General features: G+C 40.0%; 1 protein-coding gene across 1 annotated transcript in view; it reads left to right on the forward strand.

The window, feature by feature from the left end:
• FSHR (follicle stimulating hormone receptor) overlaps positions 1-15,369 on the forward strand; it is a 162,034-nt gene that overhangs the window by 100,443 nt on the left and 46,222 nt on the right. The window contains exon 3 of the mRNA XM_032877705.1: positions 14,528-14,602. Coding sequence (XP_032733596.1) covers positions 14,528-14,602 — 75 coding nt within the window. The remainder of the gene's footprint in view (positions 1-14,527; positions 14,603-15,369) is intronic.

The raw sequence follows: 15,369 nt of genomic DNA on the forward strand, positions 1-15,369 counted from the left end.
GCTTAAAAGAACGTCAAATGGAAGCAGGCAGTCCCAGGTTCTACTTCTCCAAGTTGGTGTATGGCCTTAGATAGATCACCAAACCTTTCCATACTTTCTCATTCTTCCCTCCTCAACAAGATAAGAGATTTTTGCTTCTTTCACTACTTTAGTCTGTCAACAATCACTTGGTCAAGAGGAACCCTGCTCTCAGTTGCACTGAAGACAACTGTTTACAATTTCCTATTAGAGGCTCCTTGAAGGCAGAAATTGTATTCTCTTGAATATATCTGAAGACGATGACTGCGGATCAATTTGAGATTTGGTGCCAAAAATACTAAAGCATTGTTAATGCCTATTTCCTTCAGCTCCATAAACTTGAAACCCTTCTGTGTGTGATGTGATAGGTTCAGTAGTACTGAGAGTGTGACGGCAGCCACAGATCCAGCCCTTGCGAACCCACAGACAGAAGCATAGCCAGCATAACTACACATCCAGCAATGATAAAATATTCTGATAAAGACACAAGGAGTGTGCTAGGGAATCTCAGAGGAAAGCAAATGTCTTAATTTCAAGGATTAGAGAAGGCTTCCTTGGAGAAACTATAAAAGTTGCTCAGAAAATTGATGAGATACTTAGGTGTGAGGGGTAAATTTTGCTTTAATCAATACAAGGCAAAGGAGTTCAAATCCTGCAGATGTCACCTGTCCAGTCAGCACACACTTGTTGAGTGCTGGCTGGGTGTAGAGGTGACAAGCTTTGAATATAACAAAGCCCTTGACCTCAAGGAATTTATAGTCACTAGACTAGACTCCAGAAAAAATGATAATAAATACCATTTCTTTAACACTTACTAAGCTTTAGGTACTTAACATTAATTATTCAGTATTTAGGCCTCACAAAGTTCTGCAAGGTAAATACTATTGTCCTCGCTTCAGATATGAAGAAACTGAGGCTCAGAGAATTTAAATAACTTTGCAAGCTTCACATAGCTTGGATGAGTCTATGAGTACTTGTATGGGTCTACAATACTAGCTCTGTTGCCTGGATCCTAACGTAGATATCCCCTTTTCCTGGTTAGCCTTGACTCAGTTTCTGCAGCCCCAGCAAAAACTTAAGTGGATGAATGAAAATGGATGAAAGAAAATCTGAGGAAAAAAGGAGAAGATGCATGTGTAGGACATGAAAATCTAGTAAATCTAGACGATAACTACTTGAGAACCTTCCTTCCTTTGCTGATATTCTGAAATTCTCCTTTCAGGCATGTTACAAAACAAAAATTCCCTAAAAGTGGTCTTCCTAACAAGGTCTTTGTTACCTGAAGTTATATTAGTAAAGGACAAATGTGCATTTCACAAATTACTCAAGTGCCTAGGAGTACAAAAGTTCCCCCCAGAAGCTGCTAAAGGGAGGAAGGAAATATGGGTTCTTTTTTCTGCCCCATAGCCAACACCCTAGAATTCGTAAGGAATAATCCTAGCATTAATTGTTTTGCCACTCTCTAAGCTTTTTTTTAAACAAAAGCTACCAAGGCATAGAAAAGGCCTGAATATCAACTGGTTGATGATTCCCAAAATCTTGGGAGGACTTATCCAGCTAAATCTGACTCATGTCAAGAGACAGTCCACTATCCTCCTCACTTTCTAAAATGATGCCATTTTTCTCCAGGCAGTGGCAAAGTCTCATTACCTAGAATCTGTCTCAAGACTTACTTCCTTTTTCCTGACCATATGGATCCTCCTTGCTGTAAAAATAGGGGCACATTCAGTACCAACGTGAGGCAAAGGTAGCCCAAGAGTAGGGCTTTTGACTATCATTTGATGTGGGGTGGAGAAATCTGCTCAGAAATTGATGTAAAATCAATGAAATATGTAGTCATTACAGAGGGGCCCCTGAATTTCTGAATTCAAAAAAATTCAGAAAATGTAGCAAGGGGCAGGATGGTATCAGTTTTCTATGCAGGACGCTTGCCAAAGAGCAAAGTAAGAATCAATCCAACCCAAATTCAGAAGTGGCCAAATGTGAGTTCCTTCTTGTTCCTTCACTGCTACCCATAAAGGAGGCACTTTTATGCCAAGAATAAGAGTTAATGAGGTGGAAAATGGTGGGGCATAAAAGGGTGAGTAATTATGAATTACAGAGTGAAAACAGAGACTGAAAAGAGGATGAAAGCCATTTGGGGAAGGGCAGATTATGTTATAGGTATAGGTTACCAAAAAAAAAAAAAAAAAAAAAAGGCATAACAGATCACAGAGATAATTATTAAGGAAGCTTTTGGGATGCTGTGGGGCAACAGAAGTGTGCAGAAAAGCCTGCAATAATTGCCACACACACATATTTGGTGTTTCTTTTGGGAAAGAGGCTCAGGATATATGACAATGAGGAATTCATCACTAACTTACAGGGGGATCAATGGAGCCTTCTTAAAGCTGACAATAAAACAAGCACAGTCTTCAGGAGAATAATGGCTCAGACTAGGGGTACCTTCTCTCCTTGTCCAGGCCTCAGGAAGAATGGCCCTTGCTGGTTATCTCACAGAGCTGCTCGAAAGGAAACAGGTGCAGTACCTTGAGAACGATGCTCCACAGAGCCCTTCACCCCAGCTTGTTAGAAACAGAAGCTGGCTGTCATACAGGACTGCTGACGATGTGGCTGGCTGCCTTTTAATAACAGAATCGCAGAAATAATTAAAATCACTGAATTCTAGGGCTAGAAGGGACCCAGGAGATCATGTGGATCAACAGTGTTGTTTTATAGATGAGGAACAAAGGCCCAGAGAAGGTAACTGATTTGACTCAAGCAGAGTGGTTAATTACTGGCAGAGTCAAGACTAGAACCTAGGTCTCCTGACTCCAGTGAAGTAATAAAAATCATGGTAAGCAGCATAACCTTTGCATAACACTATGTGTTTTTTTTTCCTTCTGCATGGCATACATTATTCATATGATCTTCAATAAAGAATTGAGTATGAAATGAATTAAGATACCAAGGGCCTTACCAACATCTTACTGCAGGAAATGGATCTCAGAGAGCTCCAGTGATTTGCAAAAGTGATGAAGGACTTCCTCTGACCCACTCAAGAGACCTTGACTCATGCAGCTCCACATTGCTCTAGTTTAGAGAGCTAGAGGTTCAAATTTCTTAATCTGAACACCCCTCCCCCAGCCTGTGTGCTAATGGATTTAGTAGTCCCCATTGTGAAAAAGTTGTTCTTTCTGGCATGTTGGTGTATATTCTTTCATGACATAATTGAAAAAGAAAAGAAAAAGCCAAGGGACCATAATTCCAGAAGGAGCAGCCATCTGCTGTGCTCACAGCAAGAGGCCACACAACTCCATCACAGGTAGTAAATATTGTATCACTAAGTTTAAGAGAGGGCTCTGGTAAATGAGGTCAAATAGACACTTAGTTTTGGGAGGAAGTTTTTTGGTTATTTGTCTTCTTCCAATGTGGTTCAGCAGTACTCCTACATGACTCCTAATTAAAAGGCCAACAAAAATTTAAACACTTAGTGTATATACCCATCTTTCACCAGATAATGGATGGAAAGCTCATACGTGCCTGTTAGGAGGAGACTTGTTAGGTAAATATGAGATACCATGCAGGGTGCTACAGTCTTAGGTTTTAGAATGAATAGATGGCAACAGCAAATTCCAAAATGTCAGGGACTTTAAAACTAAGTTTCCCTCTTTGTCACCTAGCAGTCACACTTTATTTAGGATGCCAGGGCAAGAGCTGCTTCACTGTCTTTAATCATGGCTTCCCAGTTTGCCCTGGATGTCTCTAGCCAACTTGGTTGGAAAGGAGAGAGAACATGGAAGAACACCTGCAGGGCACTATGGGCCAAGCCCAAGGTCACACACAACACTTCTGCTCACATTCCAGGGGAGGAACCTTCTCACAAGATGATGCCTAACAGCAAAATTGCCCAGAAAATGTAGTCTAGCCAAGTACCCAAAAATAAGAGAGGAAAAACCAATTTTGATAGACAGCTAGAAATCTCTTCATGCCATGTATTATGTCCATAATCTCATAAAAGTCCTAAGAGGTAGATATAATGATCCCCACTGGATTAAATAAGCCTCATGAGGGTTAGCTGACTTGTCTAAGATAAAGGTAGAATTTTAATTCAAGTCTATTTGTCTTCCAAGTGTATGTTCACATACATTCACATGTGGATGTGAGCTAAGACAAACACAAGTCAGCAGAACCTTAGTAGAACAAGTCATTAGTGAAATTACACAGGTAGAGCATTTCACACTATGCTTCTATACAGGTGTGTAATAAAGGTTAATTATTATCACTATCATTATTATTGATGCAGCCTTGAGTTACACAGCTGAAACTTCCATATGTCCCAATCTGACAAATCACTTATCATGGCTTGTGTGTCAGAAGCACCACCTACCTTCCCACCTCCCTTTCTTTGGCCTCTGCAGAAGCTGGCAAACTACAATGAAGCCAAGTGACCCAATCAACGTGCCTTCCCTTTCTTCTCTACACACAGTCTCCACTCCCTTATACAACCCTGGTTTTCCATGACACAGAACCCACTAAACTCCTGTTTAAACAATTTCCAACAGGCATACAGAGTAATAAAAGGATTTTCTGCCTTTTCTAATTTCTAACTCCAATATCATTCTATCTCTAGAAAATCTCTTTCCCTTTCCTTCCCTTTCCCTTTTCTTTCCTTTCCCTTTCTCCCTCCTTCTCTTTTTATCCTCCTCTTAATTCCCTTTGCTTTTCCTTTTCCCCTTTCCTTCCTCTTTCTTCCTTTTCCCTTTCCTTGCCCTCTTTCCCTTTCCTTCCCTTCCTTTCTCTTTCCCTTTCTCCCTCCTTCTCTTTTTATCATCCTCTTAATTCCCTTTGTTTTTCCAAACAACAACCATCATGGCTCCCAAGCCCAAGTACTAGCTACCCTCCTGTATTCAGGCAGAGATGAACTCCTTTTTCACTCCAACTATGTCTCCACTAGCCACTCCATTTTTATTTTCTTGCATATCAGACACACAGCCTTGAATTTTAAGTAAATCATTGGGACACTTAATTGTTAGAGAGAGAGAGAAAGAGAGAGAACTCATGACCCACATCAAACCACCAATAAGTCATCACATGACTGTTAATAACTAATTGTCTAGCTGAAATTGCAAAGTGCCATAATTACAATAATGATGGTGGGGAATGAAAATGCTTGCAAGAAACACTGAAAAAAAGTAATTGAGAGGACTTGAGATTTGTTAAATATTTGAAGGGAAGTTAGAGGCGACCCCAGGATCTAAAGCTTGGGTTGGTCTAGTGAACCAATAGGGATGATAGAGCTATTGGCTGGACTTACTAACTGGGGAAGGGAGTGGAGTTGGGGGAGGAAAATAATGAACCTGCTTGCGGTAAAATATATGGCTTTGGTAGTTGCATACATGGACTCTGGTCTAAGAGAGAAATATGTCCCAATAACATGTGAAGCATCAACAGAGAGGTTCTAACAGGGAAAGCTTGAGAAATCCAAAGACAGAGCTTCAGAAATGTTGCCATTAAGAAGGCATGAGAGAAAACGTGGTATATGAGAACAAAGAATTAAAATATACTGAATCCTTACTCCGCACCCTGCTCTGCACTGCTGTGTTGGGCATCCTTCCCACACTTTCCTGCACTTCTTTTCTATTGCACTTCTGTACTCAAAACATCACATGCATGCTGCTTCCCTCCAACGAAACCGCTAATTCTTAGGAGATAGTTCTTGCTTTTTACGTGCTCTTACACGCTCTACACTTGCATAGAGAATGTACTAAAAAAGCACTTACCATTTGAGTCACTGCTTGAGATTTTATCTGTGAAAGGTGATTTTGCACATTGACATATTGCCTTGCCAGAACTCTAGTACGAAGCAGCATGGAGGAATGGGGTGGTATTTAGTTGTTTTATAGGCATATCACTCCTGAAAGGATTTCTACTCTAACAGGATTTTCTTAAGTGGCAATAGTTTTCCAACTCACTCTAAATATGGCCTACCTGATATCTGCCATCTTTTTGAGGCCCCATTCTCATATCCAAGGTCGACTTGATTTACTGGCTCTGTGGTAATTGGGGAAATTACTTAATCTTTGTAGGCTTCTTTTTCCTCTTCTGTAAAGGGACTAAGAGTGATACAACCCTCATAGGGTTGTAATGATTATTAGGCAATTTAATAAATATGAAGAACAGAAAAACTGGCAAAAAGAGCCTAATAAATGTTAGCTATTATGACTAATTTTTAGTCCTTTTCCTCATCTGCTCTGGGAACTGAGGGAAACACATTACTTCAAAATATAATTACTCAACATTTTATATTAAGACAAAACTAAAAATGACACAATCGGTTGCTGTTGCTGTATTTGAAAGTGAGTTGTATTCAACTGTCTCTGATTGAGTCATGGAGGGTTCTTTTACTAGTCTCAGTTTGGGGCCATATTTAGAGCATCTTTAGCAAAGACTCACCTAACCCAGGAGAAGGAAGGAGATGTGACATATCAGAAAAGGAGGGCATCTACCTGCTGCCACTGAGGCGGGAAAAGGAGCCCTTTGCGATGTCCTTATCACACACTGACAGCAAGTCCCACTCTGTACTGACCCTATCCCAAAGGGAACAATCCTTTTTAGCTTATGCCTTCAGTGACAGGGACATCCTTATTGGGGCACACTGCCCACTCTTCTTTGATGGCCAATAGACAAGTGGTGGGTCTTTGTGGGAAACACTGAGAATGGAGGTTAGCACAATGCTATATATCAGCTGGTTTCAGAATCTGATCTGCATTGGGATTGAAAGAACTATTCCTCGGACCTTTGCTAGCATCATTTTCCCAGCAAAGTGGTTGGCTAACTCAGTATCTCCTAGCTGAAGAGGAATTCAGTCTTAAACTCCAGAAGAAGGCAGACTGTCTAGCAGGCATGGTGACATCTGGGACTGACCATGTGATAAACACTGTGCTTTCACACATACCATCATACTTGGACCCTTTGACAACCCTGTGAGGTAGTCATTATTCCATTTTATAGACAAGGAAACTGAAGCTCAGTGAGACTCCCTAACTTGCCCCCAGTTTTACAGCTAGTAAGAAACAGAGGCAGGATTTAAACTCAGATCTCTATTTTAGTCTCTGGATCTGACCCTTAAGGGAATTCTAAATGAGAGGGTTAAGTACATGTTCAGAGACCATTATGAAATTTTCTGAAAGGCATTTTCACTGGAATTTTCACCTGAACTGTTCTGTATTTTTTAAAATTATATAGCACATTTCCAGAAGAATTTGGAGAGTAGAAATAGGATAGAAATACAGAAAATCATACAGTATATACTTATATGTACATACATGTATATATATGTATGCATATATGTATACCCGTATATGTATATGTGTGTTATGTATATTATATACAAGCATGTTTAACATTTACTATGTAATAGATAGTTATATGTACTATATGTAAAAGTATATTACTCATGTATCTGCAGCTATATTCAAGTGCAACATACCAACCATTCTTTTTCTTTTTTCCAGTAACTCAGATGTAGCCTATCAAATAAAGACAGCACTGGCTAAAAGAAAGCCTAGAATACTAGACTGACTTAGAGATGATTGCTAAAACCTAAGATCAATTTTATTCATCTTTTAGATCCCTAGCACCCATCCTGGTGCCTGAAACACAAAAGCTACTTAATGACAATCTGTTGAACATTTGTTAAATTCGTTCTTAACTCTTTTAAATATTCACTCCAAGGTTCTGCTAAACAAGAAGTTTCCTTCCTGTGCTAATACACAATTTGATTTGTAAATACGCTGTTTACTCCAAGTTTTCAAGAACACAGCTTTGTTGTGCAAGAGCCAGGGTAGAAAATCTTTTATAATCTTTCAAAGATAATTCATTCACTCAGCAAACATTTAGCTGGTAGCAGGAATACTAAAATAAAAGGCAATGTCGCTGTCCTCTTGCTTAGTGAAGGAGACAAACCAGAGTGCAAATTCAATATAGTATGTGAGGGCTACAACAGAGTGTGTATGTGGGGATCCCAGACCACGGGGAAGGAAAATAATCAACTCCCATTTAGTCTGAGGTTATTAAAAACAAAAAAATTGGGGGCGCCTGGGTGGCTCAGTGGGTTAAAGCCTCTGCCTTCGGCTCAGGTCATGATCCCAGGGTCCTGGGATCGAGCCCTGCATTGGGCTCTCTGCTCGGCAGGGAGCCTGCTTCCTCCACTCTGCCTGCCTCTCTGCCTACTTGTGATCTCTGTCTGTCAAATAATCTTTAAAAAATTTTGATTTAGTGAATATTAAAAATACCTTAATGCAGTTGAATCCCCTAATGTGTCCGGTTAAGGAGGGGTATTTTAGAATGTTAGAGGGAAATCCTCTGTGGAAAGTCAAGGGAGGAGGGAAAAGCAGAGGCAGACCCAGTTGGAGAATATCTCCTATGTTGGGGGAGGGGAGAAAAATACAGCAAAGTCGTCTCCATGTGTATTTTATTTCTTATTACATCCCAATATGTAGATGTCATTGAGGTTCTAGTGAGACCTTTAACTTCTGGTGACAGTTTTTTAGTTCTTCCTTATCCCGTATACCCATAACTAAACTCTGCTCTGAATCAAACAGTCCCAGCATTTAGCAAATAAGTATTAGGCAAAATGGTAGACAAATTAGTACCCCTCTATGATAGTTTGAAATCTTATGCTAGACCTGGTTGAATTCTACATGCTCGTTCATTCCCTGAAGTCCCTCCTACTGAACACCCTGACCCCTTCCATCAAGTGTACCTGTATATAAATACCACTCCAATGACAAGAAGAATGCACATCTGGAGTAGAATTTGTGGCTCAGAAACTCACTCCAGAGACAATGCCCTGAAAACCTCCAGTATCTCACTGAGGCACATCTTCCCTTCCTTCAAGGAAACATGGAATTTCACATGCACAGAAGACCTTAAAAGTCATCTTCTCCAATCCTCATAGAACCGTACCAGTCATCTCTGCTGTTTCCTCTTCCATGGGAGTTTTGTCAGTTCAAAGACTTCATCTGGGAGCCACGGGGAGCTGGGAAATGCTGTGACCCAGAGAAACAGAGCTAAAGGCATCCAGAAACTATTGGTACAGCAGACCAAATACATGTATGTGCTTCTTATATGTTGTGAATTAAATGTGAAACTCCCAGAAACAAAAGCCTAACTCACAGACAAGTTGGCCTCAGCTGAAATTCGGGCATGCTGCCTACAGGAAAAGGGTGAAAGACTCTGAAGACAAGTGTCATCTCCTTTGTAGTTCTATAGATGCCATTTCTGAACCTCAAGACTACTTTTCCTCCATTTACCCATCCATCCATTAAACATTTATTGAGTACCTATTATATGCTAATTTACCACTAGATGCCAAAGATACAATGATAGATGAATGAGATACCATCGGAATTCAAAGTCAAGTTGGGGAATCAGACAATGACCACATATCCCCATCAAAAAAAGAGCATGACAAAACAATGTAATTCCTTTAACTGAGCAATCAAATAAGCCTTGTGAGAAGGAGAAGGTAGAAAAACTTCAATGAGAAAGATTTCAATGTTGTATCCAAGAGGGATAACAGGGTTTTTTAAATCAAGTGCATCGGGTGGTGGGATTATGGACATTGGGGAGGGTATGTGCTATGGTGAGTGCTGTGAAGTGTGTACAGACCTGTACCCCTGGGGCTAATAATACATTATATGTTTATAAACAAATTAAAAATTTATTTAAAAAATCAAATGTGTCACTCCCCTTGGTTTAATTTAATTGAACTCCCCTATCATGCTTTTCACATCCAGTCATGTGTGTGATATGGAGAAAGGTCTGGTGGAGTGTTATTACCAACATTTATCATACTAGAAGTTAAAACTGGGAAACATTTTAGTTGTCAGTCCATTTTAAAACAATAAACCCCTACATGCTACCATAAATAATAATCATTATGCAAAATAACTTGTCTTCTCAAAAAAAATTAGTGTGCAGAGTACCATGATTTTACATATTTGCAAAAATTTTCAGCAATCTGGCTTAATAGAAGACAGATGGAATCTCATATCTGCTTCTGCATTATAATTGTGCCTGCCATATTACACATCGAGTAACCCCTGGACTCCACTGTAGCCTCAAAAAATAAGAGGGAAAAAAATTCTACTTTTAGCATTTTTATGAAAATACTTTTGGCCATACAGACCACAAGATCACACTCTGAGAACAGCTAATCTGTAACATCCCTAGAGCTCTCCTCTCCTTATAAGCCCTTTACCTGTTGCCTCTAAGAAAACGCCATCACAGCTGGAATTGTGCCAATTGCAATGACTTGTCACAATTGCAAAGAAAATTCTTAACTGAAGTTATTGAGACAAAGAATGGTTTCTTAATTATATAAGTTCTTTGGATATAAAAATTCCACATCCTCCCTTCAAAGACCAACTTAATGATCCTCACAGCTGAGTATTATCTTAGTCAAGTCAGGTAACCTTTGTTAAACCTCCCTGGAGATATTTTGGCTGCACTAACTCCACTGTACATAGGTACACTAAAAATGAAGGGAAGCAATGCATAATGAAAAATACTGTCAATTATCAATACTAAATAAATGTTCTTATATATTTTCCACAGCAGCTCTTGCTACACATTTAACATCTGAAATAATGTGGCTTTTTTTTTTTTTTTAATTTTCTTACTAATGAAAAACTAAATCTAACTAGTACATTCTCTGTTTTACTCCTGCTTCCATCTTTTATCCCTGGTTTATCTTGCTACAATTTTGGCTCATTATCTCTCATTATCTTGTGCTCCAAAAAACTTATCTAACTTATTATCTCCGTAACCAAGGGAAAATTGGCCCTTCTTGTTCCTGAAGCAAACTTTAAGGCAAAATTCATAGACCTAAAAAGGACCTTAATGATCATCTAGTTCAGCAGTTCTCAATCGTTCCTGTATATGAGACTCACCATTGCTTAGAAAATTAAAGGGAGAAAAAAATAATACCAGAGTCCCACTCCAGACTAAAATCCAAATCTTTGGTGTGGACCCAGGCTTTGGAATTTTTTTAAGGTCCATCAGAAGATTCATTAGAATGTAGTCAGACTTGAAAAACTATGATATAGTCCAACTATTCACTTTACAGTTGGGGGGCAGCAATGGCCAAAAGGGGAAGAATGCTTATTAATAGAATCACCAGGATAGAACTAGGATTTGAACACCACCTTCTGGCCAAGCAACATGACCAAGATTCTTCTATTAATTCCCTTAATTCAGACTTCTCAAAACACAAAGTTTATTCTCCTTCCCTTGAATAAAAGTCATCTTTCAGATAATTTTATGTTCCATAAACAATTAAATAGATGCACCCATTTTTTAAAGATTTTGTTTAAGAGCATGAGTTGGGGAAGGGGCAGAGGGAGAGGGAGAGGGACAAGCAGATTTCTCACTGAACACAGAGCCTGACATGGGGCTCCATCCCAGGACCCTAAGATCATGACCTGAGCTAAAATAAGATGCTTAAATGACCGAACCAACCAGGTGCCCTGAAGTGCACCATTTTAAGTTTCAAGTTTGGCAAGTTAGACAAGTATGTACACTCATGTTACTACTTCCCCAATCTTGATATAGAACATTTTCATCACCCCAGAAAGTTTCCCCTCACCTCCTCCCCATCAGCAATCTTCATCTCAGACCCCAGGTGACAATCACTCTGACTTCTGTCACTACTGATTAATTTTTCCTGTTTAAGAACCTCATATAAGCTAAATTACACAGTATGTGTTCTTTGACTCAACATAATTTTTTAAAAATTCAATCATGCTGTATTCACAGTTTGTTCCATTTCATTGATGAGTAGAATTCCACCAATATATGGATATTCCAGCTTATCCATTGGGTTGTCTCCAGTTTGAAACTAATACAAATAAAGCTGCAATACACATTTTGTCTACAAGTCTTTGGGAGGGCATACATTTTTATTTATCTTGAGCTAATATATACAGGAGTGGAAATACTGGGCCCAGGGTGGCCTGGGAGGCAGGATGTGTAGAAGAAAGAGTTCCAGGCCTTCAATCAGCCAGAGGTGGTTCTGTATACAAGTGGGGCTGTTTATTAACATGGAGAGCAAAATACTTCACAGGCATGTCAAAAAGATTGCAGAAAGTGTATACGGAGTAGCTGGTAAATATAGATGTGTAATAAATGATAACAGAAATGACTAGAGATGGCACTAGGTTGGGCTGGAACAAGATTCCTGAATTTCTCTGTGATATGCTCTTCCACTGCTGCATACTGTTCACCTTCCCTCAACCCTCATCCTGTCAAAGGCTCCTCCTCCCCCTACACAACCCCAACACCCTCTCCTGTATTTGAAGATGAGGCTATAAAATATGAACTACCTTCCAAAATAATTTAGAAGTGTTCTTTGGCTTTCTGTTCACAAAGAATGAACAAAGAAAGAATTGAGAATGAAAAAATTATCATTCTAATAATTTGTAGTTCTCTTTGGCAAAAGGATGGAGGAGAGGGAGGGAAGAAATCCAGATAAGGGAACTCGCAGCACATGGATTCACTAAAGGAGAAAAGTTTGCATTTTAGGCAATATGAGGCTGAGATATTACCATGAGTGGTGAACCAAACCTACTGGTAGCAGTAAGTGAACCTGGAAATCATTTTTGGAAGATATGGCCCCATTCGGATTTAAGCTCTGTCCTCTAGTTCTTCCTCCATGACCTATCTTTCCCTGTGCAACCCTTTTACTCAACTCCTTTAAGTGTTCAAATTAACATCTTCTTTTTCTAGGTCTACCACCTCTTTCCTACTCCTCCTCATTCCTGTACCTCCCAGAACTCCTTCCACTTGCAGGACAGAAGAGCAAAATAAATGGCCAATAGCCAACATGTTCTATCACACAGACACACACACACATGCACACACACACATACCACCCTTATCTATATTCAACTGTAAAAATTGTGAATACTTAAGTTTACCAAGTGAATCACGAAAAATGCTATCATAGAACAAGAAGGCTCTTTTCTCTCACAAAATGTCTCCTTCCTCATGGGGGCTTGTGAGAAGTCACCCACCACCACTGAGTTGACAAGCCCCAGATATCACCAGCCCGCCTCACTGAGCTGGCTGCTGCTTATAATCACACCTCCCCTGTAAAACTTCCTCCCTGCTCTGCCCTCCAGGCTTTCCCCTCACCAAGAGCCTTTCTAGAGCTAGAGCTCTTCAGGTAAATCCCAGGCCAGCAGACAGTGCTTCTGCCTCAGCCAATTTGAAAGCATGCTGCCTGTGAGATTTCCTAAGACACTCTCAGCTGCTGCATTAATACTGCATGAGCCTTCCTCTGGAGGCCTAATAATAGCACGTTTCATCTGTGAGCCACTTTATAAACATTAAGTGATTAAGCTACCCTCTATCTTCTCAAGCTCTGGGCTTTGGCATAGTGGACTTCACTCTCCAGTATCCTCAAGTTACTCCAGCTGGGAAAAGAGAAAAGAAAAAGAAAAAGAAAAAGAAAAAGAAAAAGAAAAAGAAAAAAAAACAAAAAACAAAAAACAACCCTGAAACCTGAAAGATCTTTCCTGGATATTTTACATCAAGACATTAAGACCAAAGGCCTTGCAGTAACAACCCCTACTTGGGTAATAGGATGGAGGGGGAAGTTACTTAAATCCATGTTCCTTTTAAAAGAGACTGAATTGAGGTTCTCTTCTCCCAAAGCTAGATTAGTAGAGAGAAGAACTTGACTCAATGGTCTAGAACATGGTCATTGAACTAAAGCACATGGCACCAAATTCAGACTGCCGCCTATTTTTATAAATAAAGTTTTATTGGAAGACAGTCATGCACATTCATTTGCTTGCTATCTATCTATGGCTACTTTTGCACTGCATTATCAATTGAGCAGTTGTGATAGAAACCAGATGACCCACAAAGCCAAAAAATATTTACCATCTAGGCTTGTAAAAAATTTTTGTTGACCCCTGCAGGGTCTAAGGAACTTCAAGCTTATTCTTATCCTGTATATTCCCTAAATATCTTTTTTTTAAGATTTTATTTATTTATTTGACAGAGATCACAAGTAGGCAGAGAGAGACAGAGAGACAGAGGGAAGTGGGCTCCCTGCTGAGCAGAGAGTGACTCGGGGCTCAATCCCAGGAGCCGGGATCATGAGCTGAGCCGAAGGCAGAGGCTTTAACGTACTGAGCCACCAAGGCGCCCTGCTAAATATCTTTAATCAATTCTCTTTCCCTTTCTGGGCTTCAGTTTGTACATCTACAGACTGAATAACCTCTAAACTAACCGAGCCATCACCTTAGGCTTATTCTCTCATTGTTCTCTAAGTATTAGCATCTCATATGTTAGCTTTGACTCATTATTACAGCTGACTTGAGGGCAGGAATAGAGTTGTGTGTGTCTCATGAATCATTGTAGGCAGGAGGCTCTATGCTGAGCCCTAAATCCATCTGTGAAGTGTAACTGCACTGACTTGAATCATATAGTTTGTTTTTTGTTTGTTTGTTTACAGAGAGATCTCACAGAATGAAGTCTTGGAAGTGATAGAGGCAAATGTGTTCTCCAACCTGCCCAAATTACATGAAATGTAAGCAAGATCCTGTGGGGTTTGTTCATGGTCTTTGGCAATAGCCTTAAATTTTGTGTATATCCCTGGGAGGCCCTATCTCTGCTCAGTCCTCTGATCTCTGAAATTCATTTTAAGGGGTGCCTGGGTGGCTCCGTCAGTTGAGCGTCTGCCTTTGGCTCAGGACATGATCTTAGGATCCTGGGATGGAGCCCCTCATTGGGCTTCCTGCTCAGCAGGGAGTCTGCTTCTCCTTTTCCCCTATGCCCCTCTCCCTGCTCAAGCACTCACATGCTCTCTCGCTCTATCTCTGTCTCAAATGAATAAATAAGGAAAAAAAAAAAGAAATTCATTTTAAGATGTCAAAGTCAGCCCGAAGGCACTGTCATAGGTCTCTCTGCCTGGTGACTCGGGTACCAACCTAGCGACTAGTCTTGTCATGTTCCCTCCCTCCCAGATTTTTTTTCAATAGACCCAAGAACCTTGTTCGGTAACTTAAGATACCTCTATCTCATCTTCTTATTTAAAATTATTCCAGAGTCAGGGGCACCTGGGTGGCTCAGTGGTTAAGCCTCTGCCTTTGGCTCAGGTCATGATCTCAGGGTCCTGGGATCGAGCCCCGCATTGGGCTCTCTGCTTGGCGGGGAGCCTGCTTCCCCCTCTTTCTCTGCCTGCCTCTCTGCCTACTTGTGATCTCTCTCTCTCTCTCTCTCTGTCAAATAAATAAATAAAAAATCTTTAAAAAATATAAATAAAAAAATAATAAATAAATAAATAAAATAAAATTA

Source organism: Lontra canadensis, unplaced genomic scaffold, assembly GCF_010015895.1.
Source record: "Lontra canadensis isolate GAN:19392208 unplaced genomic scaffold, GSC_riverotter_1.0 scaffold61, whole genome shotgun sequence".
In the NCBI taxonomy this organism is placed as follows: Eukaryota; Metazoa; Chordata; class Mammalia; order Carnivora; family Mustelidae; genus Lontra; species Lontra canadensis.